Consider the following 27,135-nt stretch of genomic DNA (forward strand, 5'->3'; position numbering starts at 1 on the left):
TGCTGGTCTTCTTGTCTCAGTTCTTTAAATATAAAAACATGGCAGCTGCATTTGTTTCCTGGACTCCTTCTGAACTGCTAATATAGACCCAGGTCCATGATCAAGGAATCACAAGCATCAAACCCTGTTTTGGACGATGCATAAAAATGTCAGGGGTGTTTCAAAGCTGTCTTACATTTGCTTTCTATAAACACAAGAAAGCCATAATTCCTGAAAATTGTGTCCATTTCTTCAGATTCTGGCTCTGGGAATGGAAAGATGAGGTCCACTTCACCAGCCTATCAGTCCTACTCCTGTTTCAGACAGGAAGTTGAGGTACTGCAAGTTCCTTCACTGGAAGAACTCCAAGGAAGTCTTTTTCTTTATGTTAAATATTAGGAAAACAGGAAGGTGGGTAAAAGGATTATTTTTTGCTGGCGATTTTTTTCTTACGAGCTGCAACTAGGTCGTAGAAAGGGTCTCGAGTAATGCTGATTCTGGAATAAGAAAAAAACAGAAGAAGAGTTCAGCATCCTTGCAGGGCCCAGGAGAGTATCTCTGAATTTAGCTCAAATACACAGATTAACAAGAACATCATGCCCACCAGGTAATCAACACAGAAGTCTGAGGGAGAAGAAAGTCAGAACAAAGGGTCTGGCCCAAGACTTGGTACAGGTGCCACTCATACATTACAAAGGTTTAACTTGTGTCCCACTGCTAGGGACAGTGGTCTTGGCACAACTAGCAAAGTAACAATGGAGCTTGAGGCTAGATCTGTACAAGGTAACAAAAGGTCAGATTTCCACTACACAAAGCGCTAAGAATTCCAGATCACTGTTGTTGAGGCTGGCAAGAGTTTTGTGAAAGGATGGCCATTTTTATCTTGCCACTGTTCCTAGCAAGGTTGGAAACATTTCATCCAAGCCTTATGAACCTGTTTTTTTTCTTTCCTTGTCTACTTATATCTCAGCAAGATATCACAGGGCAAAATTGCTCTAGCTTGAGTTCCTCCAATGTTTGCATTGACACCTGTAAATTTAATCATCAGGTTTAATTTATATAAGATTTTTGTACGTTGCCTTAATGTTGTCACATGACAGTAGAAAACCAACATTTGTAAGTCATCCTAAAGTTGAGAATTGTAATGCCCAAAAAGGAAAATAAAAGTGCTGCAGTAAATGGGGGAAAAAAGAAAAAGAACAAAGGGTCACACTGTTGCTGAAAAGATCGTAAGACCAAGCCCTTTCCATGTGAAAAGGGGGTTACATTTTTTTTGCCAAATTTCTTGTAATATTTTTCTGCCACTGTAATCTCATGAATACATGTGGGACCTTTTATGCATGGCTGTTTTCCTTACTGTCACCCCTCCAATGACTTCGGGTCTTTGTTTGGATTATGCATGCCGTTTCCAAACGTTTCCCTGCGTTTTGCCCACATTTTCAGGGACCTGTTTTAGCTTGGATTTGAATACGCAAGCAAAATGTGGGGAAACGCAGGGGGAGAACAAGGCAACCTCTGACGGTCAGAAATGGCATGCATAATCAAAACAAAGATCCGAAGTCATCGGAGAGGTGACGGTGAGGGAAACAGCCATGCATAAAAGGCCTGGATGGTATATATTGCCAGACCTTCATGACATGCTGCTAATATGCTACACCTATCAATTTCTGCCAGCTTCTACCACTGAAAAATTCCAACACCCATGATCCCACAACTGTCACAATGATGCAAATGCAATACACTTCAGTGGAGCCAATTCACACATCTAGTTGCAAGACACCACAGATCTGTGCAGATATTCAAAAGTGTATGCACACAGAGGAAAATGACATCACACCTGTGGTATAATGTCCCTTGAACAGAAGCAGTCTCCCAGCACAGGAGCAAATAATTTATTAGGTAAAAGTAGTCCCCTGTGCAAGCACCAGGTCATTACTGACCCATGGGGTGATGTCACATCCCGACGTTTACTAGGCAGACTATGTTTATGGAGTGGTTTGCCATTGCCTTCCCCAGTCATCTACACTTTACCCCCAGCAAGCTGGGTACTCATTTTACTGACCTCAGAAGGATGGAAGGATGAGTGAACCTTGAGTCGCCCACCTGAAACTGACTTCCGTCAGGATGAGCAGACCTTTGACTGCAGTACTGCAGCTTACCATTCTGCACAACAGGGCTCCCTAAAGTATTTAATGTGTGTGTGTGAAGTGCCGTCAAGTCGCAGCTGACTTATGGCGACCCCTTTTTGAGGTTTTCATGGCAAGAGACTAACAGAGGTGGTTTGCCAGTGCCTTCCTCTGCATAGCAACCCTGGTATTCCTTGGTGGTCCCCCATCCAAATATTAACCAGGGCTAACCCTGCTTAGCTTCTGAATGTTTTCTGGGCAGCCAGCTGTCAGTTGCTGCCTGAGTCTGTGTGTAGCCTTCTTAGAAGGCTTCTCGAGATGTTAATAAACTAAATTGTTTGCTGTGTGGGATGCCTGAATATTTAATGAAAATCCTCTACGCCCTCATCTGATATAAAGATATTACTTGGTGTCAGAAGTGGGATGTTACATATCCGGGTTGCCTTTCTTCAGCCTGCAGAACACATGTCTCTCAAGGTACATTGTTATCCTGACTAATATCTTCCATATTCCCACTAGACATAAGACTCACTACATTGCATATCAGTTTCTTTAACAGCGGACACATCCTGCCCTAAGCCCACAGAATAATTATTTCCAGACACCCTATGATGACACCTTAACTTGCATCTATTTCACCAATAAGTACATCGATCTGGAGTCATCAGTTGATATGTGTGGGGCTGGTTACATTTTCCTATTACAGCAGCAGGAAGCCAGCCTTCAATGGACTCTATCCATACTGAATCTTCTTCTTGTAAAGGCTTAAGGGGTTTTGCTGTACGATTATAAAAATATTTTTGCCTATCCTAAACTCTCTGAAGATCTCCTCGCACCCCAATGGGTATTTTAGGTGCAATAAACCAGTTGTTACTGGTAGTTTGCTTTTTAACGTTCTACCCATTAGCATCTGAACTGTGAATACAACATTCCAGTAACAGGTGTATTACGATATTCCAGCAATGCCAAATGTGGGTCCATCTGCACATTTTCTGCACATCTTTTTAATAAGCTGCTTTATGGAACAAATTCCTCTTTCAGCCATTCCATTTGATTGTGGGTACCCTGGGCTACTAAAACATTGTTCAAACTCACAATCATTTTAGGAATGCCATGCTGAGCAAACACAGCCTTAAGTTTAGCAATCACAGTTCTTCCAGTCTTATCAGGCAAGCTCAATACTTCTGGATACTTTGAAAAATAATCTACCACAAGAAGGAATGAGGAGAAGCCATATTAAAAAATGTCTACACCACCTTTTCTCTTGGCAATTCATGAATCTCATGTGGTATAAGTGGCTCCTTTTGATTTTTGGTGCAAGCCATGCACACACAGAACAGCTTTCAACAACTGTTTCAATATCATTACACATACCAGGCCAATACAATGAACCCTCTTACCCTAGCTTTAGTTTTCTGCATACCCTGATGTGAATCATGAAGTTGAGAAAGCATATTTCACCTTTGGGACAAAGAAATAACTACCCTTTTGCCCACATCTTCACAGTGTAAAGAATCCTTCACAGACCAAAATGGCTTTGCAACAGGAGAGACAGCTCTTAAATACTGTGGGCATCCTTGCCTTATAAGGGCTACTACCACTTGAAGTTGACAGTCTTGACTTGTGGCTTCCAGTATAGTAGCTACTACTTCTGGAGGCATAGCTATTGTACTCAATTCATGTACTACTCTCTCACCTTCTACCAATTCTTCATCACTTACAGGAGGATCCACAGTAGCCCTTGACAATGTATTAGCAAGATACATGTACTTCCCTGGGGTATTCAGTTGATACCTCTGAAGCCGTAGAAACATACACTGCAAACGAGTGGGAGCACCACTAATTGGTTTTTAAAAATTACTTCCAATAGTTTATGATCAGTCTGAACTAAAACAACCTTACCAAACACATACTGATGAAATTTTCTCATTGCATACAATACAGCAAGCAGTTCCTTCCCTATTTGAGCATAATTCTGTTCTGATGAACTAAGTGACCTCGAAGCATAGGACACCAGCCTATTCTGAAGCAAACATGCTCCCAGACTAACTTTTGACGCATCTGCCTGCACATCTACTGGTTTTGTAATATCAAAATATTGAAGTACAGATATCTGACACAACTGCTGTTGAACCATTTCAAAGGCCTTCTGATGTTCTGGCAGCCACTGAAATAATACATTCTTTTCCAACAAATTTCTTAAAGGTGCAGTGAACTCTGCTCCTGTGGAATATACCTTGACAGATATTGCACAGATCCCAAGAATCTGAGAACACCTTGTCTATCCTGTGGAGGTGGCATTTCTCGCCTTAATCCCCAGTTTTTGTGTATCCAGCCAGATGCCTACACACATATGTCCTAAGTCCTTTTCAGTCATTACCCTTTTATCACTTCAATCAGGAGCAAAGGGAGATTGTACTACTCATAATCCTCCTCATATCCAAGGTTAACATTTTGTGTGAATAAGGCAGCAAGTGTATTGCCTTGCAGTGTATTGTCTATTCCTTCAATGGGAATGCTACCCCATCCAGAGTAGGTTGTCTCCCAGTCCCCTGATCAGCTCCCAATCCAACTAACAGAATCTTGGTCTTGTCCAGAATAAGCTTCAGCCCATTACCAAATCCTGGGAGTAAGCCCCATTGAATAACATGTGAATTTGTTATGTGTTGGCCTGCTTCAGACCACTCCCTTAAATGAGGGAACAGCCAGAAGGTGGCAGTCTGAAGACCAGAGCTGGCGCACGGGGAGTTGCATTTCACCATACGATTGACCTCTTTCCCCTTAATTGCCCAGTGATAAGATAATCAAGCAGTGTGTGCGAGTACGTAGATGCCAGCCATTAGATTCACATTAGACTCTCAATTCATGACGGAAAATTCCCATGTTCTTTATTCCTAAGCATTTCTCCTTAGAAGAAGACATACCCTGCTGTTGCGGTCTGGTCTCATAAAATCATTACACACACACACCCATCCCCACAGAGGAAGCCCTTTCACCTTCCCCCCTCACCTTATTGCTTCAATCCATAGGTCACGCTCCTCCGGCGAGGACGCTGAGATCTTGTAAGACTGGTGCTTGCCTTCAACCACCTTTCCATCCCCATCAGTTTTGCAGGCTTTGATCTTCTGCCCCTTGCAATTTGCATTAAAAAGCTCAAAACAGTTCTAAGGGGAGAGAATTGAAGAGGATCAGAGGGTGAGTTTCAGTATCCAGCGTGTGTGCATATGTATATCTTGTCTGATGTGGTGTAATGAAATATGCAAAGGCTTTACTCATCATGCCTTCACGTGTCCACAAGCACTGAATCTCATATGATCCAATGCCAAGGATGCTGGACCAGAGGACTTGGAAATTATTAATTTTCACGAAACTGACTGTTTGACCCTGGGAAAATCACTACCCATAATATCTATTACTGTGCATTTAGACTGCAGCTCAGAGGGTATTTGCAGTAGAATCCCTGGCCCCTGACTGGTGGAATAGCCTCTCTAATGAAACTAGGGCCCTGTAGGACCTTAAAGGTTTCCACAGGGCCTGAAAGACAGAGCTATTCCAACTAGGGTTGCCAGGTCCCTCTTCGCCACCGGCAGGAGGTTTGGGGGGCAGAGCCTGTGGAGGGTGGGGTTTGGGGAGGCAAAGGACTTCAATGCCATAGAGTCCAATTGCCAAAGCAGCCATTTTCTCCAGGTGAACTGATCTCTATTGGCTGGAGATCAGTTGTTATAGTATGAGATCTCCAGCTAGTACCTGGAGGTTGGAACCCTAATTCCACCAGGCCTATAGTTGAGGCCAGCTAGGTTTCTTTTCCATCAATGCTGGCCTCCCTACCCCACTTTTCACTACCTTTAAGGAGTCTCAAAGTAGCTTACAAGCGCTTCTCCTCCCCACAACAGACACCTTGTGAGGTAGGTGGGGCTGATAGAGAACTGTGAGAACTGTGACTAGCCCAAGGTCACCCAGCAGGCTTCATGTGGAGGAGTAGGGAATCAAACCCAGTTCACCAGATTAGATAAAATAAATCACTTTTCTAATGCAAAATGGCATGCTAGCTCGAAATCCTTTTGTGATGGGAGTTGGCGGTCTGGCTGAAGGGTCCTTCTATTCCTTATCTTTAGCAAGGATCACCCACCCTGATGCCTTGTCAACTTATATACTAAAACCCCCAGAAAGTTGGGCGATTTGATGTCAGCTTAAGATAGTCTTCACTGTTTCCATTGTCTCCTTGTCCAAAAAGATCTGGCACCAAATATGATTTGAAATCCTAGTACAGGAACCGTGCCCCTTTCTGCCAAGTCTACTTTTAGTTAAGCTATCAAGCAATCTGTGGAATCGATTGTACTCCACTCTCTGAGAAAAGCTGCTAGTAGGACTCTTTTGTTCTTATCTTGAACCAGTGTAAGTTAGTTGCTTTCAGATGAGACAATCCCAATTGAAATGCTGCTAAAGGGGGTGGGCTCCCTCTTGATCAGAGTAGACAGCATCACAGAAATAACCAAGGGCTGCTTCTCCAATGCTTCTTTAAAGTCAGGTATATTTTGATGGCAATACTCGTATCAGAAGATCCATGCACGCAAACATAATTTGAAAATGTCAGGAGCCTGTTTTACTACACTATAAGTTTCCAGAATGTGCTTTAAAAATTTCTGCATTTTCTCTCAGAGAAAGAGAGAGAGATTCACACATTGCCTTTTGCTGTGTTCTCATAACATGCTTAAGACTTACAAAAAATACTTCTGTTGTCTCAGGTTTGTTATAGGAGTCCCTCAAGGGCAGAGCAACATTGGGCTGAACTAGACACAACAGCATCCTTGTTTCCACCACAGGGACGCTGACACCATTTTAAAGACTAAAAGTGGTGATCCCTCCTCACACCTTTTCAGGTGCTGAAACAGCTGGGGGTGGGTGGACACGAGGATGCTGTGACATCTAGTTTGGCCCACAGTGCACTGGATGAGCAGAAGCAGGAAAAACAAGGGTGGGGGCAGCCTAGCAGGCCCTTCCCTGAATGCTGAGCTTTTGCATGAAAGAAGTAAAGCCTTTTATGCTGGGTCGTTTCCCCGCAGTCACCCCCGCCGAATGCTTCAGGGCTTCCTTTTGATTATGCATGCCTTTTCTGCCCGTCAGAGGTCACCTCGCACTCCCCGTGCATTTTGCTTGCATTTTTCAGATTCTGGCTAAAACAGCATCTGGAAAACACTGACAAAATGTGTGGGGAGAGTGAGGGGACCTCTGATGGGCATGCATAATCAAAAGGAAGCCCCAAAGCAGTTGGCGGGGGTGACTGCGGGAAACGTCCCTGCATAAAAGGACTACGTTTCCAGTCTAGGGCTTTGCATTATGGAGCTATAAGGAAAACAAGGCACCCTTCTAGCCAATGACTCAGCAAGAAGTACGCCTGCTTCCGCCTCTCTATGTTCTGTCCAATGAGTGTAAATGCAGGGATGACAGACAAGCACTTGAATATGTTTAAAATTAAAACTACATTTGTGTTGTTAACATTATTTAAATGACTAAAGTCACACAGTAGACAGCAGCTTGTATTTTGACTTTTGTTCTTTCACACCAACTCACAATGGGCTCATTTCTCGTTCTTGTCTTTTAACGTTTCTAACTTAAGGGCCTGAGGAGGAGTGGAGAAGGAGGGGAAACTGGCCCAGCTAAATATCACTCGGTCTACTACTCCTTCTTGGAGTCCTCGTAGTTCTGAAATAGGGCTGCCAATTTTTGAAGTTCAAAAATATTGGCCCTGTGGCTGCTTTGGATTGGAGACAGCAGAGAGATTGAGGGGGATCAGGTAGGGATGCCAACTTCCAGGTGGTGACCGGAGATCTTCTGCTATTACAACTGACCTCCAGCTGAAAGAGATCAGTTCACCTGGAGAAAATGGCCGCTTTGGCAATTGGACTCTATGGAATTGAACTACCTCCCCTCCCCAAACGCTGCCCTCCTCAGGCTGCACCCCAAAAACCTCCTGCTGGTGGCAAAGAGGGACCTGACAACCCTAGGATTAGGGGAAGCTCTTGTGGTTCAGCGATGGAGCCTGAAAGAACCGTTGGGTCATGGGTGGAACTAGGCAGACAAGAGAGTGGAGGACTCTGGATTCGGTGGAACAAGGGAAAGGAAGGATAGTGATCTTTATATAAATTAATTAAATCTGGATTATTTATTTATTTATTTATTTTTGCTGGCTTCTCATACCACATTATTGGTTACCTCACAAAATATAGCTTTACTGGTTGGACCACGAAAATGCTTCTGGGTGGCAAATGTAATCACACATGCCCAGAACTAAAGCAAGGACTTGTTCCCCATTGCAGCAAATCCATTAACATATGGTAACCCCCATGGGCACACACATTACGAAGGCCCACATTACAAAGTTCTCATGTCTCCTATGGATAACAGACATGAATATTGTGCTCAGAACTTAATTCCCTGATGGGCAGGAGCCCACTTTGGATTGGGACCATGGCATGATGTGGGGAGAGGGGCCTATAGCATACCCCTGCATGTTATTTTTCTGACCTGAATGGCTCAAAAGGTGCTATCATTTTCCCTACTGGAAAACCTTATGTACTGATGAGCTACAAGCAAGTTTCCCCAGCAGGGCAAACAGTGGCTCCCAGGGGTATTTCAAGTTGGACAACTGATGCGTGGGGGTGGGAGGCGTAAGCCCCTGGTCCTCACATGCTGCACTCCCAATCCAAATTCCCCCATGTGCCTGGGAATTAAGTTTTGAGTACAGAACTCCCAGAATATTTGGGGGACAAGAGGGTTTTGTAACGTGGGACTTGGCCCTGAACTGGGGGCGAGGGGTTGTGTCCTCATGAAAGAGGTAAGGAAACTCTAGTCACAAAGTTAGCAGCAGCGACTTACTGGTTTCTTCGGGTCATCTACTTTCCGAACAGAAAGATTTTCCAGGGGAATAATCCCTAGTGGCTCCTTATCCTAGAAAACAATGCAAATCATGGATGAGTACTTCCCTTAATGTGAACACAATACTAGTTTTTATGCCCTCCCAAGAGAACTTTGGTGCTCCCCATAACCCTACTCTCTCAGTGAACGGCGACTTGAGACTGCCATAGAGTGGCATAGAGTTGCCAACCTCCAGGTACTAGCAAAACAATCAGCCTGCTGTAATGTTAGTTACACACTTTATACAGCAGCACAAGACAACAAAACAAACTGGTCAAGCTATGCAACAAGTGCTATATTCTATGTGCAATGACAAAACATAAATAAACACTTGTTACTATATACAGTGATCTTATCTAAACAAATCGAACTATTTACAAAGGTTAATCTTTCTTCTTTAGAAGCATTATTCTTTTGGAATCATTGTCCATGTGTAATCCTTTCAAGGTTGTCAAGAAAACGCTTTCTTTTGGCGCTACACAACACAGAGTAACCTGAGAATTCTGATTTCCGAAAACAAGAGCAGACATACTAACTGCCTTGAACACATTCTGAAGAAGACTTTGGGTCGAAACAGGGCGATAATCCGGACCCCTGTAATACGCCCCGGGCTGTGAAGTTCGTGAGACCCCAACCTTGTACTGACAGTGCAACCAACAGGATATGATTCCACATATGCACTTCAACAACAAGATATTCAGTCTTGACAACCTTGGAAGGATTACACATGTACAATGATTCCAAAAGAATAATTCTTCTAAAGAAGAAAGATTAACCTTTGTAAATAGTTCTATTTGTTTAGATAAGATCACTGTATATATTAAGTGTTTATTTATGTTTTGTCATTGCACATAGAATATAGCACTTGTTGCATAGCTTGACCAGTTTGTTTTGTTGTCTTGTGCTGCTGTGTAAATAAGTGTGTAACCTCCAGGTACTAGCTGGAGATCTCCTGCTTTTAAACTTATCCTCAGCCGATGGAGATTGGTTCACCTGGAGAAAATGGCCGCTTTGGCAATTGGACTCTATGGCATTGAAGTCCTTTGCCTCCCCAAACCCCACCGTCCTCACAGCTCCGCGCCAAAAACCTCCTGCCAGTAGCAAAGAGGGGCCTGGCAACCCTTGAGCAGCAGCTGCAGAGAAGAGAAATGCCACAGTCTCTCTATGGAAGGAACCATCTGCCAGAGTATTATGAAGGGTGATGTATTTGTATTTGTTAGTGCTGTGTCCAGGCAATGGGTGAGAAAGACAACATTGATCTCCCGCTTCCACAATCCTTAATCCATTCTCTGCACTCCTCTACCAAGCTCAGGACAGCACTGGCAAGGGCACCTTAGGCATCCTGTCAAAACTGAAGTTATTAAAATGGGTAGGGTGCAGTGGCTCATTGCCTGTACACAACGGGGCGGGGCGGAGCTCTGAAGTCCAAAAAAAGAAAAGAAAAAGAAACTCCAGCTTGTGTACTGAACCATTTAGGAATATTTCTCCTTCCAGTGGTCCTGAGATCTCCTATGACTCATTGGCTTCCAGTGGCTGTAACCTGTTCCCCACTGAACACATCTGGGCTCAGCTGGACAGGCCATTCAAGCATCCACAAGCCGCAGGCAACTCCCTGATCTGCTCAGGTTCAAATGCCAGCTTTGAGATAAGGGGTGCATTGTTTTCTCCCTCTCTAGGGGATGCTTCTCTTTGATAAGGTTTGTTTCAAAGGAGCCCTTACCGTGGTGTATTCAAAATAGTACAAGCAGTTATCAGTCAAAATGAACCAACGCCGTTTCCAAGTCTTCACTCTGCCCCCTACAGGAAGAGAATCAAAGTGTGTTGGCTAATGAATATACATATGGCACTCTCTCTCTTTCCCCATGCACACACACAACGCGTATCCCTACAATGCATGGGTCTTGTCAAACTGGACCCTTGTGCATTTCCAAAGGTGTCCATGACTGTCTGATATAGGCATCCTGCTTGCTTTCTCTCTGAACAGTTCAGATGGCTGATTCTTGATCACATGAGAGAAAAGCAATACCAGTGTTATCAGGCGTGGCGAAGTCTAATGCTCATCTCTGTATCAAGGCTAATTTCAGTGTGAGTCTGATATAGTGTGTTTGTTTTTGCTAGTCAATGACCATATTAATAAATTATTATTATTGTGGGATATAGTGGTGTGCTGCAGCCAAAAGGGTGGCTTTTGACAGGGGTTGAAATCCTTGCTCAGCTGTGATGCTTGCTGTGTAGCCTATCTGGGAGAGGTTTAAGAACAAACATAGACACAGACACACACTATACACCCAAGTCCCTGGGTACAGAGAGAAAAATCAGGAAGCAGGGTTTCCATGTCTAACAATCTGATGGTTCTACATGTCTGTGCTCTGCCCATACTCTGATAATATTATTCTTCAAAGAGTTTCCCTAGAAACACATTGTGCGAGTGTGACTCTCTTTCTCCACCCCAGAATACAGACAGAGAACAGGAGCAGCTGAGAGCAGGGTAAGGCGTCTCTCTCCTTCATCTGAGCCGAAGCAGCTTGTGCATTCAGAAAAGGGTCTCTCTAGGCGTCTAGGGAATACACAGTCGAGCTGAACGCTAGGGGTCACTGTCACCCCACCACAGCCAAAGGCAGGCTGCTGCAGCGGCCTTAAACTAATTAGGAGTCTTGCCTCAGGAGAGGGTTTACTTAGCACAGAGGGCAGCAGGGAGATTTTCAGCAAAAAAGAAGAAGCAGCAGCATTACCTAGTTTAAGGAGCCAGCCTTCTCGGCTGGGGTTGAAGAAAGTGTGGGTGAGATCATTCCCATCATCCTCGGGGATGGAGAATGGCTCGTTCTTGATGCTATCAAACAAATTCTGCCGCAGAGGGAAAAGAAGGGGAGAAAGAGAAGAAAATCCCTGAAGAGTGCCAACTTATGAAGGCCGTCTCATCAATATTCCCATCACTCCTGCCTACCTGCAATCCCCTAACAATAATCACACAGGCACAAAATGGGAATTACTTATCCCCTGTACAAGACATCCTCTACCAGGCCTTACAGGCACACAAACCAGTCATGTCTGCTTAGATTAGGTGCTTTCTCCATGGGGACAGTCTTCTATACAGCAGCCATGGAGCTCCACATAGCAGGAGGTTTCTCTACATTTTCCCTGCCCCAGTCTTCTAGCAGTAGCCACCTCCTGCACCACCGTGGTTGTTAGGGTGTTTTTTTTTCCAAACTCAGCAATTGAATATTGTTATAATTTTATATCACCCTGCATACCAGATTTCCCAGATTTCATTTTTAAAGCACTTCTAGACCCTTTCAGTGTGGAGAAATAAGGGGAAAGGCATAATATGTCTGCAATGAAAGGAGCCAGAGAGTTACTTTTTAAAAAATAAATAAACAAAAACTGGAAATTCAGAGAATCTGAGAAGCAGCTTGTTGGAACATTATAACAATATTCAATTGCTGTTTTCAAAAACCAAAAAGCCCCCCCCCCCCCGGATGCCTGCTGCAGAAACAGGGGCAGGTCATTGCAGCCTTTGGTGCAACCTTTCACAAAACTTCACAGAAAAGCACATTTGGGAAAAATCAGAAAACAGCCAAGGAAAGAGGACAACCCAGGAGGTTCACAAACATACCACAATGCTGTGGGGAAGCAAGGGGGGAAAACCCCCCACTTCACAACAGCATTGAACTTGGGGCAAATAATCCATATGGAAAAGGTCATAATGAGCAACTGAAACCTCCTCACTTGGTAGCTGCCATCAAAAGGGACATGTCCAGTAATGCATACAAATTGGCGTGTCTAAAACTAGCCTTGGTTTAAACATGCAGCAAATGCATGCATGCCATAATGCTTCTCTATGTAAAAAGTCTATGGCAAATAGGGAGGGTTAATACATGAGAGCATTCCAGAATGGTGCCCTTTTCCCACTTAACCCACTGAACTCCCTTAGGGCTCTACCACCGTTTTACTGCCAGTCTAGATCCAGTCTTAGTTCTTTCTTCCTCTTGGTTACAGCAAAGAAGAAGAAGAGTTGGTTTTTATATGCCGACTGTCTCTACCACTTAAGAGAGACTCAAACCGGCTTACAATCACCTTCCCTTCCCCTTCCGCACAACAGACACCCTGTGAGGTAGGTTAAGCTGAGAGAATGGGACTTGCTCAAGGTCACCCAGCTGGCTTCGTGTGGAGGAGTGGGGAAACAAATCCAGTTCACCAGATTAGCCTCCGCCGCTCATGTGGAGGAGTGGGGAATCAAACCCGGTTCTCCAGATCAGACTCCAACGCTCCAAACCACCGCTCTTAACCACTACACCACGCTGGCTCCGTAAATTGCCAAAGAGGCTGAAATGTATAGGCAGGGTTTGGGGAAACAGCCAGAGCAGTGGTAAGGTGGCTTCCAGTGATCATGTGACAAGACTTCAATGCCTTTCCTAGAGCCACTTGATCCAGCTTCCCACCTGCCCTTGCTAACATGAATCCATTTTGTCTTTCCGTACCCCTTCCTTTCCCTTCAACCACAATAAACTTATATTCTGAAGAAGAAGAGTTGGCTTTTATACCACGTTGTTCTCTGCCTTTAAAGAGTCCCAGAGTGGCTTACAATCACCTTCCCTTCCCCTCCTCATGACAAATCCCTTGTGAGGTGGGTGGGGCTGAGAGAGTTCTGAGAGAACTGTGACTACTAGCCCTACTCTAATCTGAAGAACCGGGTTTGATTCCCCTTTCCTCCACATGAGCAGCGGACTCTAATCTGGTGAACCAGGTTCGATTCCCCACACCTCCACATGAAGCCTGTGACCCAGCAGGCTTCATGCGGAGGTGTGGGGAATCGAACCTGGTTCACCAGATTAGAGTCCGCCGCTCATGTGGAGGAAAGGGGAATCAAACCCGGTTCGTCTCATTAGGGTCCGCCACTCTTAACCACTCCACGACGCTGGAATCCATGTAGGTTTTGGGTTGGATCCAGCCTAATTTTTCTGCTAATGCAAGGGGAGCGATAATTTCCGCCGATGCCCTCTTCCTGCTGCAGAGCCCTAATGTCCCCCTTGTGGTGTTCCACAGGGTGCCCTGTCCCCCAGGAGCAGTGTCTTAGGGAGACTGATGGATTAGTGGGAGGGGAGGAGGCAGTGGGGTTACCAACTCCAGGCTGGCAAATGCCTAGAGATTGAAGGCAGAACCTGGGGAATTTGGAGAGGGGAGGGAGCTCAGGAGGGATGTGATGCCATTGAGTCTGACCTCCAAAGCTGCCATATTCTAGAGGGGAACTGATCCCTATAGTCTGGAAATAACTGTAATTGCAGGATATATAAAGACCCCACCTGGAGGTTGGCAACCCTAGGAGGCAGGAACATTTTGTTACACTGGCAGAACCAGATGTGCTTTGTGTGAGCAAAAAATAAATTACTCACAAGGGGGAAATTTTGATTTGCTTGTTCAGGAAAGTAGCAGAACTGGGTCTACTGGAATTTGATGACATATATTTGTAAATCTCCTGCAACTTCCTCTAAACTACCAACAGGAAGTGGCTTCTGCAGAAAATCCACACTTTTTATATTAGTGGCACCATTCTAAGCAACGTCGCATCCTTCTAAGTCTGACCAGGATAGCCCCAGGATAGCCTGATCTCATTAGATCCCAGATGCTAGGCAGGGTTGGCCCTGGTTAGTAATCGGATGGGCAACCTCCAAGGAGTACCAGGGCCATGATGTGGAGGCAGGCAATGGCAAACCACCTCCGAATGTCACTTGCCTTGAAAACCCTATGGGGTCACCATAAGTTGCCATTAGTTGCCATGTCCCTCTTCGCCACTGGCAGGAGGTTTTTGGGATGGAGCCTGAGGAGGGCAGGGTTTGGGGAGGGGAGGGACTTCAGTGCCATAGAGTCCAATTGCCAAAGCGGCCATTTTCTCCAGGGGAACAGCAGATTTTCAGCTACTACCTGGAGGTTTGCAACCCTAGTCAGCAGGGACTTGATGGCACAAAAAAAGACTACCAAGGGTGTAACTCTGCTTAGGAAAGCACTGTACATCACAGTGGCAACTGGAGTGACGGTCCAATGAGGATCACAATTTTATATAGCTGATGCTAAATTTGACAGGCTCTGCAGAACTCGTATGGGCAATGCCTTTGGCTGTGTAGTTATTAATAAGGTCTGTTGTCCCTGTGAAACCCTCTGGCATTCTGAGCAGCCCTACTTTGCCAAAAACAAAACCTCATTCAGGAAGTGGTTCTCTGTCGTGTACTGTAGATTCATCATGATCATAGAAATCCAGGGCAGATATTATAGGGGGATTCATTGGAAAGAAAAAGCTTTAGAGTGCAGAACATGTAAAACATTTTTATAGAGCCAGTGTCATTCCATTAATGTACAACACACATCTATAAAGGATGCCAGCTATACAAGATAGATATGAAATTAAACACGTGTAATCAGATAAACAACTCCATCAACATTCTCCCCCGAGGCACCAAGAGTGCCTCTTGCAGACCCCTTGGGCTCATTTAAGGCTACAAAGAGGAAAGGAAGCTAATATTTCTAATTCAGGTGGAAGGCTGATTCAGTATGTCCTTTGACTGTGACACACTGGAGGGAATTCTCACACCTGGGAACTGGATTGAGCATGAATGCCAAATATATTGCTTTAACAGAATTCTGCATTGTCTCCAGGAGAGTTCTCACATCTCTGACTCATTATTAAAGTGTAATTCCAAAAATGGCTGGATGAATTGTGGCTTATGAGGGAAAAGAGTGACACAGAAACAGGCAGTTTTCTTTTGGAATATACAATTATCCAATTTAGGGATTGGGGGAAACCTGCCCTTCTTCCAAGGAGCTCAGAAGGACATACATGGTTTCCTCTCACAACAACCTTGTGAGGTAGATATGGCTAGGATGCAGTGATGGACCCAAGTGGGCTTCAGGGCAGATGGGATATTTTATCCTGATAATCCTACCCCGTGGCGCAGAGTGGTAAGCTGCAATACTGCAGTCCAAGCTCTGATCACGACCTGAATTCGATCCCAAAGGGAGTTGGTTTCAGGTAGCCGGCTCAAGGTTGACTCAGCCTTCCATCCTTCCAAGGTTGGTCAAATGAGTACCCAGCTTGCTGGGGGTAAAGGGAAGACGACTAGGAAAGGCAATGGCAAACCACCCCATAAACATAGTCTGCCTAGTAAACGTCATGATGCGACATCACCCCATGGGTCAGGAATGACCCGGTGCTTGCACAGGGGACCTTTACTTTACTTTTAATCCTACCAAACCACTACACTACACTGCCTGTCCTATAACTGTAGCCTCTCTGCCCACCCGTGTACATGCAATTTTTGTCCATGCCCATTACGTTAGAAATCCTTTACAGAGGTCTACTATGCTTTAACAGAATGACACCTTTAGAAGTTGTATAAACTATTTTTCTCATATATTCAGATTTCTACAGCCTTTTTTTTTTTTTTTGCCTTTCCAATGGATTGGTCTTTGTTTTCCAGTTCACAGTACCTCCTTTGGGTTTTTGTTTGGTTAAACAACTGAAGGACATTCAGACATCCAACAGTTGATGTTTCCCTTATCACTTCATGCCCATGCTGGGGAAAGCTACACCTGCTTGGTTGACGATAAAAGCACACAAACCTTGCCAGAAAGGAGGAAAATGGCAATTTTAAATATGCATCCTTCTTCTGGTATTTGTGCCACCTCCTTTATATCACTTACGGTACCTCAGGGACGGATGGTGGTAACAGATCCATCTCCACAGCCCCTGTTCCACCTCCACTGCTGAGCCCAGAAGCTCCTTTCCTCAGCACTGCCCTAGCTGTCTTTTAAAAACAGAAGGCCGAGACACACCTGCCCTGTAGGGCTCCCTGAACGCTTGCAAAATCACTTCACCTAGCAGGAGCTGCGCCACCATTTTGGTGGCCCTGGCAACAGACAATCAGCAGTGGTGGCCAAGCTCTGGCAAGAAGCCAAAATATCATGAGAGTTTGGGAGCGGGCATGCATGGCCTACCATTCAGCTTTTAAGAGGCTTGGGGAGAACAAGGAGGATAAGCTCCTCTGACTCTTGGATAGGGCTGGCAGTCAGATTGGCATCAGGCGTGGACAGCTGGCTGATGGTAGGCAGGTCAGAATACTGTTGCCCCCAAACTCTGCTGCCTGAGATCACCGCCTTAGGTTGCCTCATTATAAAGTTGGCCCCGACTTCCCTACTGTTCAGATAAGTCCGTGCAATTTCTGTCCTGCCACGATGCACGCATTGTAGGGTGAGGGCAAATCTGGCGTTGCCACTAAGGGTACAGAGAGGCAAACCCCCACGGCCAGTCCTCCCTTTTCTCCCTCAGTGAGACAACCCAATCCTTGATTCCATTTCCAGCGTGGAAATCCTTGATTCCAGAGCCAGAATGGTAGTACTGTAGTGGTTAAGAACGGCAAACTCTAATCTGTAGAACTGGGTTTGATTTCATAAGAACATAAGAAAGGCCCTGCTGGATCAGACCAAGGCCTATCAAGTCCAGCAGACTGTTCACACAGTGGCCAACCAGGTGCCTCTAGGAAGCCCCCAAACAAGACGACTGCAGCAGCACCATCCTGCCTGTGTTCCTCCGCACCCAAAATAATAGGCATGCTCCTCTGATACTAGAGAGAATAGGTATGCATCATGACTAGCCTCCATTCTAACTAATAGCCATGAATACCCCTCTCCTCCATGAATGTGTCCACTCCCCTCTTAAAGCCCTCCAAACTGGCAGCCATTACCACATCCTGGGGCAGGGAGTTCCACAATTTAACTATGTGTTGTGTGAAAAAATACTTCCTTTTATCTGTTTTGAATCTCCCACCCTCCAGCTTTAGCAGATGACCCTGTGTTTTAGTATGATGGGAGAGGGAGAAAAACTTCTCCCTGTCCACTCTCTCCAAACCATGCATAATTTTATAGGCCTCTATCATGTCTCCCCTTAGCCGCCTTCTTTCCAAGCTAAATTTCCCACTCCTCCACTTGAGTTCTGCTGGGTGACCTTAGGCTAGTCACAATTCTCTCTCAGCCCCACCTACCTCACATGGTGTCTGTTGTGGGGAGGGGAAAGGAAGGCAATTGTAAGCCGCTTTGGGACTCCTTAAAGGCAGAGAAAAGCAGGGTCTAAAAACTAACTCTTCTTCTTCCTTCTGAAAAGCTCCCTGGGCCGAATGACAAACTATCCTCATAATTTAGCTGTAAATCACAGTCATGATGCCCTTCCCTCAATATGAATCATGACCTTAGTGCTGGGGAAGGGGAGAGGCATGTGCCATTTCCCTAATCGGAAATCAGCTCTCGGTACAGCTTTAATCCCCAAAAGGGAAGAGAAATAGCTGTTTGGTGACTGTTGATTTTTCCTTCGGAGACTCAAAGTAACATGGGAAGGAATATGTCCAATCAGGGGAAATGGTTGCAAGGAGGGGAAGAGTCTAAAAAAATCCCGCTAATCCACCACCCCCACTAGCTAACGATACATTTGAAAATCTGATCATGGGTCCCCAGCCTAACATGCCATTTGGCTCTTCGGAGCACTTGTTTCCGAGGCTTCTTTGTGTATCCAGAACCATGTAAGAAGATGAAGGGGGGTCCAGCCGAAACAAGAAAAGGTCCTATGCTTTCTTACCCTGAGGAGGGGTTCCGGCAGGTCCGCTCCATCATTGATGCCTCTGTTCATGGACACAAACCTCTCAAAGGGGGGCTTGTCTTTGACATTGGGATTATGCAGGCTGGTGTTCAACATTATGATGGAGAAGGAGAGGATGTAGCAGGTGTCTGTCAAAAAACACAGGAAAAGGGAGTGGGTGGGGAAGTCCTTGGTGTTCAACATTATGATGGAGAAGGAGAGGATGTAGCAGGTGTCTGCCAAAAAACACAGGAAAAGGGAGTGGGTGGGGAAGTCCTTGGGTTTTAGGAGGTGCAGGTCGAGGTGACATCTCTGGCAAGAAAGCTTGCAGGAATAGGGCTGTTGATTAGGTAAAAACCAAACCAGAAAAATACAGAATAAATGCAAATTCGGTAAATTTCTGGTTTGGGGTTACGGAGTCCACAAAATCCAGGAGATTGGCAAAGCCAATTTGCCATTCCTGAATATCCGGCTTTCCGCGGCTCCAGCCACAAATCAACTGGTTTTGGAAACCAATTCGGAAGTCCTTCTCCAGTTGATTTGTGGCTGTTCATATCAGAGCTTTAAAAAGGTAAAGGTAGTCCCCTGTGCAAGCACTGGGTCATACCTGACCCATGGGGTGACGATGCATCCCGACGTTTACTAGGCAGACTTTGTCCACGGTGTGGTTGGCCATTGCCTTTCCCAGTCAGCTTCCCTTTACCCCCAGCAAGCTGGGTACTCATTTGACCAACCTCGGAAGGATGGAAGGCTCAGTCAACCTTGAGCTGGCTACCTGAAACCAACGTCCGTTGGGATTGAGCTCAGGTCGTGAGCAGAGCTTGGACTGCAGTACTGCAGCTTGCCACTCTGTGCCATGGGGCATCCTGAGCTTTACCATACTTTATATGCAACAAGATGAAAGAAACATGCTCACAGAAATTCCTCTACTAGGATTACTCAGATTAATCTCACACAGAGGAAGGACGGCAAGGGTGATGAGATAGTGGGGCAGTAGTGGTAGTACAGGAGCAGTGTGGCAGTGTTCCCTGCAGTCAGGGGGAAAAGGGTCAAGGAAAACAGTCCTGCCCCCAGCCCAGCCCCCCAGAGGAAGGAGGGAGGAGAAAGAGCTTTCCCTGCCAGCCCCATGCATCATGGCCGTGCCCTGTTATCGCCCAACACCAATGGTTCAATCTCCCAGACTGTCTTGTTCACAAAGTAAAAGACAGACGCACAACAATCAATTTGATTCAAGCACATTTAGAACTGCCTTTTTACTTTTCATACCAGGTATTTTTGCATTTGCTTCAAACACATGCACTCAAAAGTCAGACAAGGGCAGAGAAGTGTTTTAGGCAGCATATGTAAAGTGATTCTTCGAAGAAGGAGAACAGACGGCTTCAGAGAACAAGACTGAATAACTATGGTGTGGTGGAAAGTGCTGTGAAGTTGCTGCTGATTTATGGCAACGTTTTAGGGTTTTCAAGGTAAGAGACATTCAGAGGTGGTTTGCCATTGCCTGTCTCTGTGTAGCAACCCTGGACTTCCTCGGAGGTCTCCCATCCAAGGACTCACCAGCGGCTGACCCTGCTTAGCTTCCGAGATCAGGGTAGTAACCTGGGCCTTCCAGGTCAGGGTATAGACTGTTTACCAGACTTTTTAAAATAACATGGACGTTAACTGTGTGCTAAGTGTAAAATGTCGCTGAGGTTTTAGTGCCATTGATTACCTCCCATATTCAATTGACACATGCAACAGTCACGCAAGCAGGAATGCACAGAAGTTTTAGAAGAAGCCGTCTGTCAATTCTGTGACACACTTTCAGCTATCCGGGGGAAAGTAATTTGCTTATTATCACGATATGAGTCCTTTGTTGATTTGCTTTGTAAATCAATATTATCACCTCAAGGTCTGTTGCAGGGCATAAGGCAGCATGTATGTGTATGTGTGGGACACTAAAAGCAGTTATGAAAGCTGAGAGGTGGGGGGGATGGCGATGAATTAGTGCCTCAAATACAAGACTTCAATGGATGTCACTCCTGCTTAGGATGGCACTGCTAATTACTAAAATAGGAGGTTCCTGAGTTATACCTGCCTGCAAATCACTCCCCCAACTGACAGTAGAGAGACAACAGGGCTTCAAACTTTCTAGCTATGATGATCCTCTGCAATGAAGAATTTCTTTTTTTTTTTTCCTGAAGTGAGAGGTTGAGGAACTTCAACCTTCCAGAAGTGTTTTCTTCTTCGGTCCTCTTCAGACCCTGCTTAGCTTACAAGATCTGATGAGATCAGGCTAGCCTGGGTCATTAAGGTCAAGGCGCATAACTGTAGGAGATGGATAAGGGAGCTGATTTTCAACAGGGCAGTATAGTGGTCAGGGGTGCCAACTCTGGCTGTGGAAACTCTTGGAGATTTGGCGGGGATGCCTGGGGAGGTAAGAATTTGGGCAGAGGAGGGAGTTCAGTGGGGATGCGATGCCATAGAGTCCATCCTCCGAAGCTGCCATTTCCTCCAGGGGAAATGATATCTGTAGTCAGGAGACCAGCTGTAATCAGTTAAGGTTGGTAAGCCTACTAGGGGCTCAAGCTGGCCCTTCCTTCATTTTGGCCAAGTCTTGAATGTATTGCCATCCCCTCCCCCCCTCAAAAAAGCTTCCCTCACTGTTACCTATTGATTGGAAAACACCTGGGTTGCACTGACAATACCGGTTGGCAAAAGCTTCCATCATACGGTCAATTTTCTGTGCCTCTCCTGGCAACCGGAAGCTCCACAGGAACTGCCTGTGAATGAAACAACGTCAGATTGCAAAAATTGCTATCGGATGAGTCCTTCCTACATAAGAGGAAAATCTTCCTCCTCCACAGTTCACCAGGAGAAAATGCTTTGGCAATTGGACTTTATGGCATTGAAGTCCCTCCCCTTTCCAAACCCTGTCCTCCTCAGGCTCTGCCCCCCAAATCTCTAGGTATTTCCCAACCAGGATCTGGCAACCCTATGACCAGGTGAGGGCCAGCCGGCAGCCCAGTGGAAGGCAGCCAATTGGCCATCACCAGGCATTTGGCAGCCCTAAGTGTTGAGAGTGTTGGACTAGGATCTGGGAGATGCAGGTTCGAATCCCTACTCTGCCATGGAACTTTGCTGAGTGATCTTGGGTCTAGGGCTGTCGATTCGGTTCGGCCCAAACCGAAAAACAGCTGAATTTCCCCTGATTCAGCGGTTTTTAGTTCGGGACGAACTGAACTAAAAAATGGCGGGAACACGGGGGAGCCGAATTCAGCGAGTTCGGGAGTTCATGAATAAATTCGGCAAATTTGGGACGCAGCAGCATAACTGTCAGTAAGCAGCATTCTCCCCCGACCAATCGGTGGCCAAGCTGGGTCTTCTTCTGGCCAATCAGTCAGGATTGAGTACTGGAGGAATCAGCTGCTGCGCTGCCCGGCCGGGGAGAGAAAGAGAGATAAATCCTCGTGGGGGGGTGAGTGTGCACATTAGCTCCTTTCCATGGCTGCAGGGGGCGCATTTTTGGGGGTAGAGACCCCAAACTTTCAGCATAGCTTCAAATGAGCCTTCTTAAGAGACCCCCCACGTTTTGTAAACATTGGGTCAGGGGGTCCCGAGATATGGGCTCCACCCCTTTTCCCTCCCCCCTTTTCCATTTCCGTGGCTGCAGGGGGTGCTTTTTTGGGGGTGCAGCCCCCAAACTTTCAGCATAGCTTCAGACAAGCCTTCTTAAGAGACCCCCCAAGTTTTGTAAAGATGGGTTCAGTGGGGGCAGAAATATGGGTTCCCCCCTTTTCTCTTTCCGTGGCTGCAGGGGGCGCATTTTTGGGGGTGCAGCCCCCAAACCTTTAGCATAGCTTCAGACGAGCCTTCTTAAGAGACCCCCCAAGTTTTGTAAACATTGGGTCAGGGGGTCCTGAGATATGGGCTTTCCCCTTTTGCCTATTGGGATGAATGGATCACCCGATCCTGTATGCATCTCCAGAGCGGCAAATCCAAGGCAAAACCTCCCGTGCTTAAATAGAATTGTATTGGATTACCCAGTCCTCCCAGCCCCTCCTGATGGAACAGAAGACAGCCACAGTAAGACCCCTTTGGGGACTTTAATCTATAATTTTTCTCCTCTGTGTGTGTGTGTGGGGAAAGCAGAGTCTGTGTGTGTGTGGGGAGGGAGCAGTTTCTGTGGGTGGGGGGGAAGCCAAAGGGGGCTTTCGCCTGTTCTGCCTGGGGTGTGTGTGCCCCCTCAAGTCTCTCTCTCCCGGGTTTGAGGGGGGCTTCAGTTGTGTGTCCTCAGGTTTTCCCTCATTCATAAGATCGATTAGGTCTATTTTGATGCTTGCTCAAAACTGGTTTTCAAATGGTGACTTAAAGAATGCATTTGCCTGGTCCCGAGTCCGATGCAAAAGGGGAAATTCCACCCCCTCCTGCTCATTATGCATAGCTAGCTGCCTCTGTCCCTTTCCACGGTTTGCAAACTCCCAGGTGTCAGGTGTTGCTTTGCATGGTTGCAAACGTGTTGCTTTGCATGGTTGTGTTGCTTTGCAGTTGTGTTGCTTTGCAGTTGTGTTGCTTTGCAAACTTCTTCGCACCTGCCCCACCCATTATGCATAGCTAGCTGCCTCTGTCCCTTTCCATGGTTTGCAAACTCCCAGGTGTCAGGTGTTGCTTTGCATGGTTGCAAACGTGTTGCTTTGCAGTTGTGTTGCTTTGCAGTTGTGTTGCTTTGAAAACTTCTTTGCACCTGCCCCACCCTTGCTCCCCGCAGCTCAGCTGTTTGTCGGGGCTGGGAGCTTTGTGCGTGGGCGGCAAGCTCTGCTCAGAGATGCACATTAAGGGTGGGGGGGACCCATTTCGGGGCTCATATCTCAGCCCCCCCTGACCCAATCTTTACAAAACTTGGGGGGTCTTGCAAGAAGGGTCCTTTGAAGCTCCGCTGAAAGTTTGGGACCTCTACCCCCCAAAATGCCCCCCCAGAGCCACGGAAAGGCGCGATTGTGTTTTTAATGGCTTTATTCGTCCTAATTTTTTTCCCGAACTTTGAATTCACACCGAATTGCACGGACCCGAAGTGGGGGAGTTCGGACTTCGGAATATCCCGAATCCAGACAGGCCGAATTCGGCCGAATCCGAACTATACTGAATTTTTTTTTCAACAGCCCTGCTTGGGTCAGTCACATATCTCTGCCTAACCTACCTCACAGGGTTATTGTAAAGCTAAAATGGAGTACAGGAGAACAATGCACACCCCTTTGGGTTCCCATTGCTAGTGAGTCAGTTGGATTTGCATGGGAGGCTCAGAATTCACACACACACACACACACACACACACACACACACACACACAGTTTAGCCACATTACACAGACGTGAGACTCCACACCGAGGTACCCTTCTCAGCAACACTGAGATTTCTCTAAACAGGTGGCAGTTGCAGGACTTGAGCAGTTAGCAAGGCTACTGCTGTTGTTGCTTTTTCTGGATTTTACTCACCTTAGCGCTTGCACTAGGTTGAGGTTGGCAAATTGGTGGCACTCGACAAAGGCCTGAAGAACCTGGAGGTTCAATGGATCCCTGGCAGAAGGAAAAGGACAGAGTGAGGCAGGAGAAGACAAAGGGGAACTGTATATGTTCAAGAGGGCTTTTCTACACAGGTAACAGGGTTAACTGTATCTAAATGGTTCAGAAAGATACTTGGGTAAATGTTTAGAGACTAGTCTATACTACTGCATCTAGTTCGTACTGCCTGTTGCTGTAAGTAGGATCTTTCCATGTAATTTTTGCATTGTTTAACATATCATGCTAATAGTTATGGTTGCTTCAGTTCTGTTTTCATATTTCTGGTTAGTTCTACAACCCTAATACCATTGCATTATTAGATGTCCCAACCTGTTGATTATATTGACTTACCCTGTGTAATCTGCCTTGAGTCCCAGTGAGAAAGTTGGACCACAAATACAAATAATAATAAATAATAACACCCCCCCACACACACACACACTTTCCCTGGGCCTGCAAACCATCAGGGTGTTCATGGAGAAAAGACAGCACACTCACCTCTGTCCCAGATAATCTCCAATGGCTGTCTTATTGAGGCCTTCTCCTTTGTAAAGGAATTTGGCAATTTCTTGCACATCTGAGGACAGCACTTTGTGCTCAGTCAGATATTGGATCCCCTGCTTGGAAGAAACCAAAACATTTATTACAGAGAGTCTATGGGGCTCTTGCTCCTCTAGCTCCTTTTCTGCAAGGCCTAAGCAGGTCTGCTCAGAAGGAAGTCCCATTTTATGCAGTTAGGGCTTATTGCCAGGCAAGTGGGCCTCAATGACCCAACCATAAGGATGAGTAGGGTTGCTAGCTCCGAGTTGGGAAATACCTGGAGATTTGGGGGGTGGAGCCTGAGGAAGGTGGGGTTTAGAGAGGGGTGGGACTTCAATGCCATAGAGTCCCATTGCCAAAGCAGCCATTATCTCCAGAGTAACTGATCTCTGTCGGCTGGAAATCAATTGTAATAGCGGGAGATCTCCAGCCAAAACCTGGAGGATGGCAACCCTATGGATGAAAGCTGATCAGCTGGAGCATGAAGATGGGATTGGCCCCCTGCCAGAGGAGAGGGGCGCTGATTCCATGCACACAGCCCATACCGTTGGGTCTTTTCAGTGTTGTTTACCCCATTTGCACAGAAGGGGCTCCTCACAATAAAACCACTCCTGTAAAATCAGAGTGATGTTTCAAAGGTCCTGGAAAGGAGAAGTGCAGCCAGCATGTTTCCGAGAGGCAAGGGTGGTGTGCAGAGCCCATTTGCACATGAGCCCCTAGGGGCCAGCAACAAACACCAAGAAAGGCAGTTTCAGAAGGTAGTCATGTTGGTCCGCAGTAGAAGAGCTAGATTCGAGCCCAGTGACACCTTAGAGGCCAACAATATTTTCAGGGTATACGTTTTTGAGAGTCAGAGCTCTTGTTGTCAGATGGAGGAGGTATCGAAATCCAGCAAGACTGGAAGAAGCTAGCAATGAACAAAGGCTCCTGAAAATAGCTGTGGTTAAAATTATTCATAGTGTAGCTTGTGGCTTTTCTTCTAAAACACATGCTTTTGATCCTGTGGTGGAGGGAGGGGCAAATCTTGCAGGTCTCATTTTACCCGCCCCCTTTTTTTTAACTCTCATATATTTTTACTGTTATGTTTAGATCAGAATCTCTGGGACAACCAGACTTGGATCTGGGCCTTAAGGCTGAGATAGAGAAGCAGGTGTGCTCTTCATGAGGAAGAAACCCCCATTCACACACCTTCATGGCTATATGGGTGAGAAACTCGATTCTGTGATTCTTAAGAACCAAATCATTATAACTAATGGCCAACTTCTTTGCTTGTGCATTGCAAAATAAGCCAAGGTCTGATCTTACCTTAGTTGGATCCATGTTAAATTTCTTTCTTCCTGTGCTCAAAACTTTATCCCTCTGTATTAGTTTGCTGCAAATACAAAGATGGTGATTTGAATATAGAACAGATAAGAGAACTTTCTGTCTTTACGTCCTGAATGATGGCTTTCAGGGGTTTTTTTATTCCCATATTTTCCCCATTCTGCTTTTTTCAGAACCATTTCACACAACCATTCCACCACTGTTTCACCATACGTATTTGGTAAAACCGATTGATCATGTATTATGGATAAACACATTCATTGCTAACTGCTTTCACACTGAGTCAAAACATACAGCCAAAGTATACGTTATGGGCAAACATCTACAGAAGTAGACCAACTACCCTTTTCCTGGCAGGGGGCAATTTGGAATCAGGAAACAGTGGGCAGGAAAATGGTTAAGCAGCCCCTTCTTATTGCAGCTTCTCCACTCCCAATTGCCCCCTCCTAAAGATACTTTTCATCCTCCAAAAGGTCCATCAGATCATCACTCCATGTATTTGCTTATTGTCACCAAGTTCATAGCTGAAGAACCTAAACCTGGGATTCGTGGATCCATAGCTGTTAAACTCTGCACTACATCAGCTGTCTGTCAACCACTCTGAGGAGGAACTATTACAAGAATCTGAACCTGGGAAGCGACAAGGGAGGAGTTTGATTCATTCTAACCACCTCATGTTATCCATACAGCCAGCTTTTGAGTAGATAGAAAGCAGAATTAGAAGAAGAGTTGGTTTTTATATGCCGACTTTCTCTACCACTTAAGGAAGAATCAAACCGGCTTACAATCACCTTCCCTTCCCCTCCCCACAACAGACACCCTGTGAGGTAGGTGGGGCTGAGAGAGCTCTAACAGAGCTGTGACTAGCCCAAGATCACCCAGCTGGCCTCATGTGTAGGAGTGGGGAAACCAACCCAGTTCACCAGATTAGAGTCCACCCCCATGTGGAGGAGTGGGGAATCAAACCCAGTTCTCCAGATTAGAGTCCACCACTCCAAACCACCACTCTTTTTCAAAATTATTTTTTTATTGTTATTTTCATAGTGGATGGATTACATTATTTCAATATTACAGCAAAAAAAGGAAAATAATATACAATATT

The 27,135-nt window shown here is 45.8% G+C and overlaps 1 protein-coding gene across 1 annotated transcript in view; it reads right to left on the reverse strand.

Annotated features, from left to right (window-relative positions):
• Positions 1 to 403: 403 nt before the first annotated feature.
• The window catches only part of CYTH4 (cytohesin 4), a 38,833-nt gene continuing 12,101 nt past the window's right edge, over positions 404 to 27,135 (reverse strand). The window contains exons 4-13 of the mRNA XM_056846637.1: positions 26,016 to 26,082; positions 24,669 to 24,787; positions 24,105 to 24,185; positions 21,283 to 21,395; positions 18,637 to 18,785; positions 11,753 to 11,864; positions 10,741 to 10,817; positions 8,982 to 9,053; positions 5,115 to 5,269; positions 404 to 476 (exon numbers count right to left, since the gene is read on the reverse strand). Coding sequence (XP_056702615.1) covers positions 404 to 476; positions 5,115 to 5,269; positions 8,982 to 9,053; positions 10,741 to 10,817; positions 11,753 to 11,864; positions 18,637 to 18,785; positions 21,283 to 21,395; positions 24,105 to 24,185; positions 24,669 to 24,787; positions 26,016 to 26,082 — 1,018 coding nt within the window. The remainder of the gene's footprint in view (positions 477 to 5,114; positions 5,270 to 8,981; positions 9,054 to 10,740; positions 10,818 to 11,752; positions 11,865 to 18,636; positions 18,786 to 21,282; positions 21,396 to 24,104; positions 24,186 to 24,668; positions 24,788 to 26,015; positions 26,083 to 27,135) is intronic.

This window comes from Euleptes europaea, chromosome 3, assembly GCF_029931775.1.
Source record: "Euleptes europaea isolate rEulEur1 chromosome 3, rEulEur1.hap1, whole genome shotgun sequence".
Classification (NCBI taxonomy): domain Eukaryota; kingdom Metazoa; phylum Chordata; class Lepidosauria; order Squamata; family Sphaerodactylidae; genus Euleptes; species Euleptes europaea.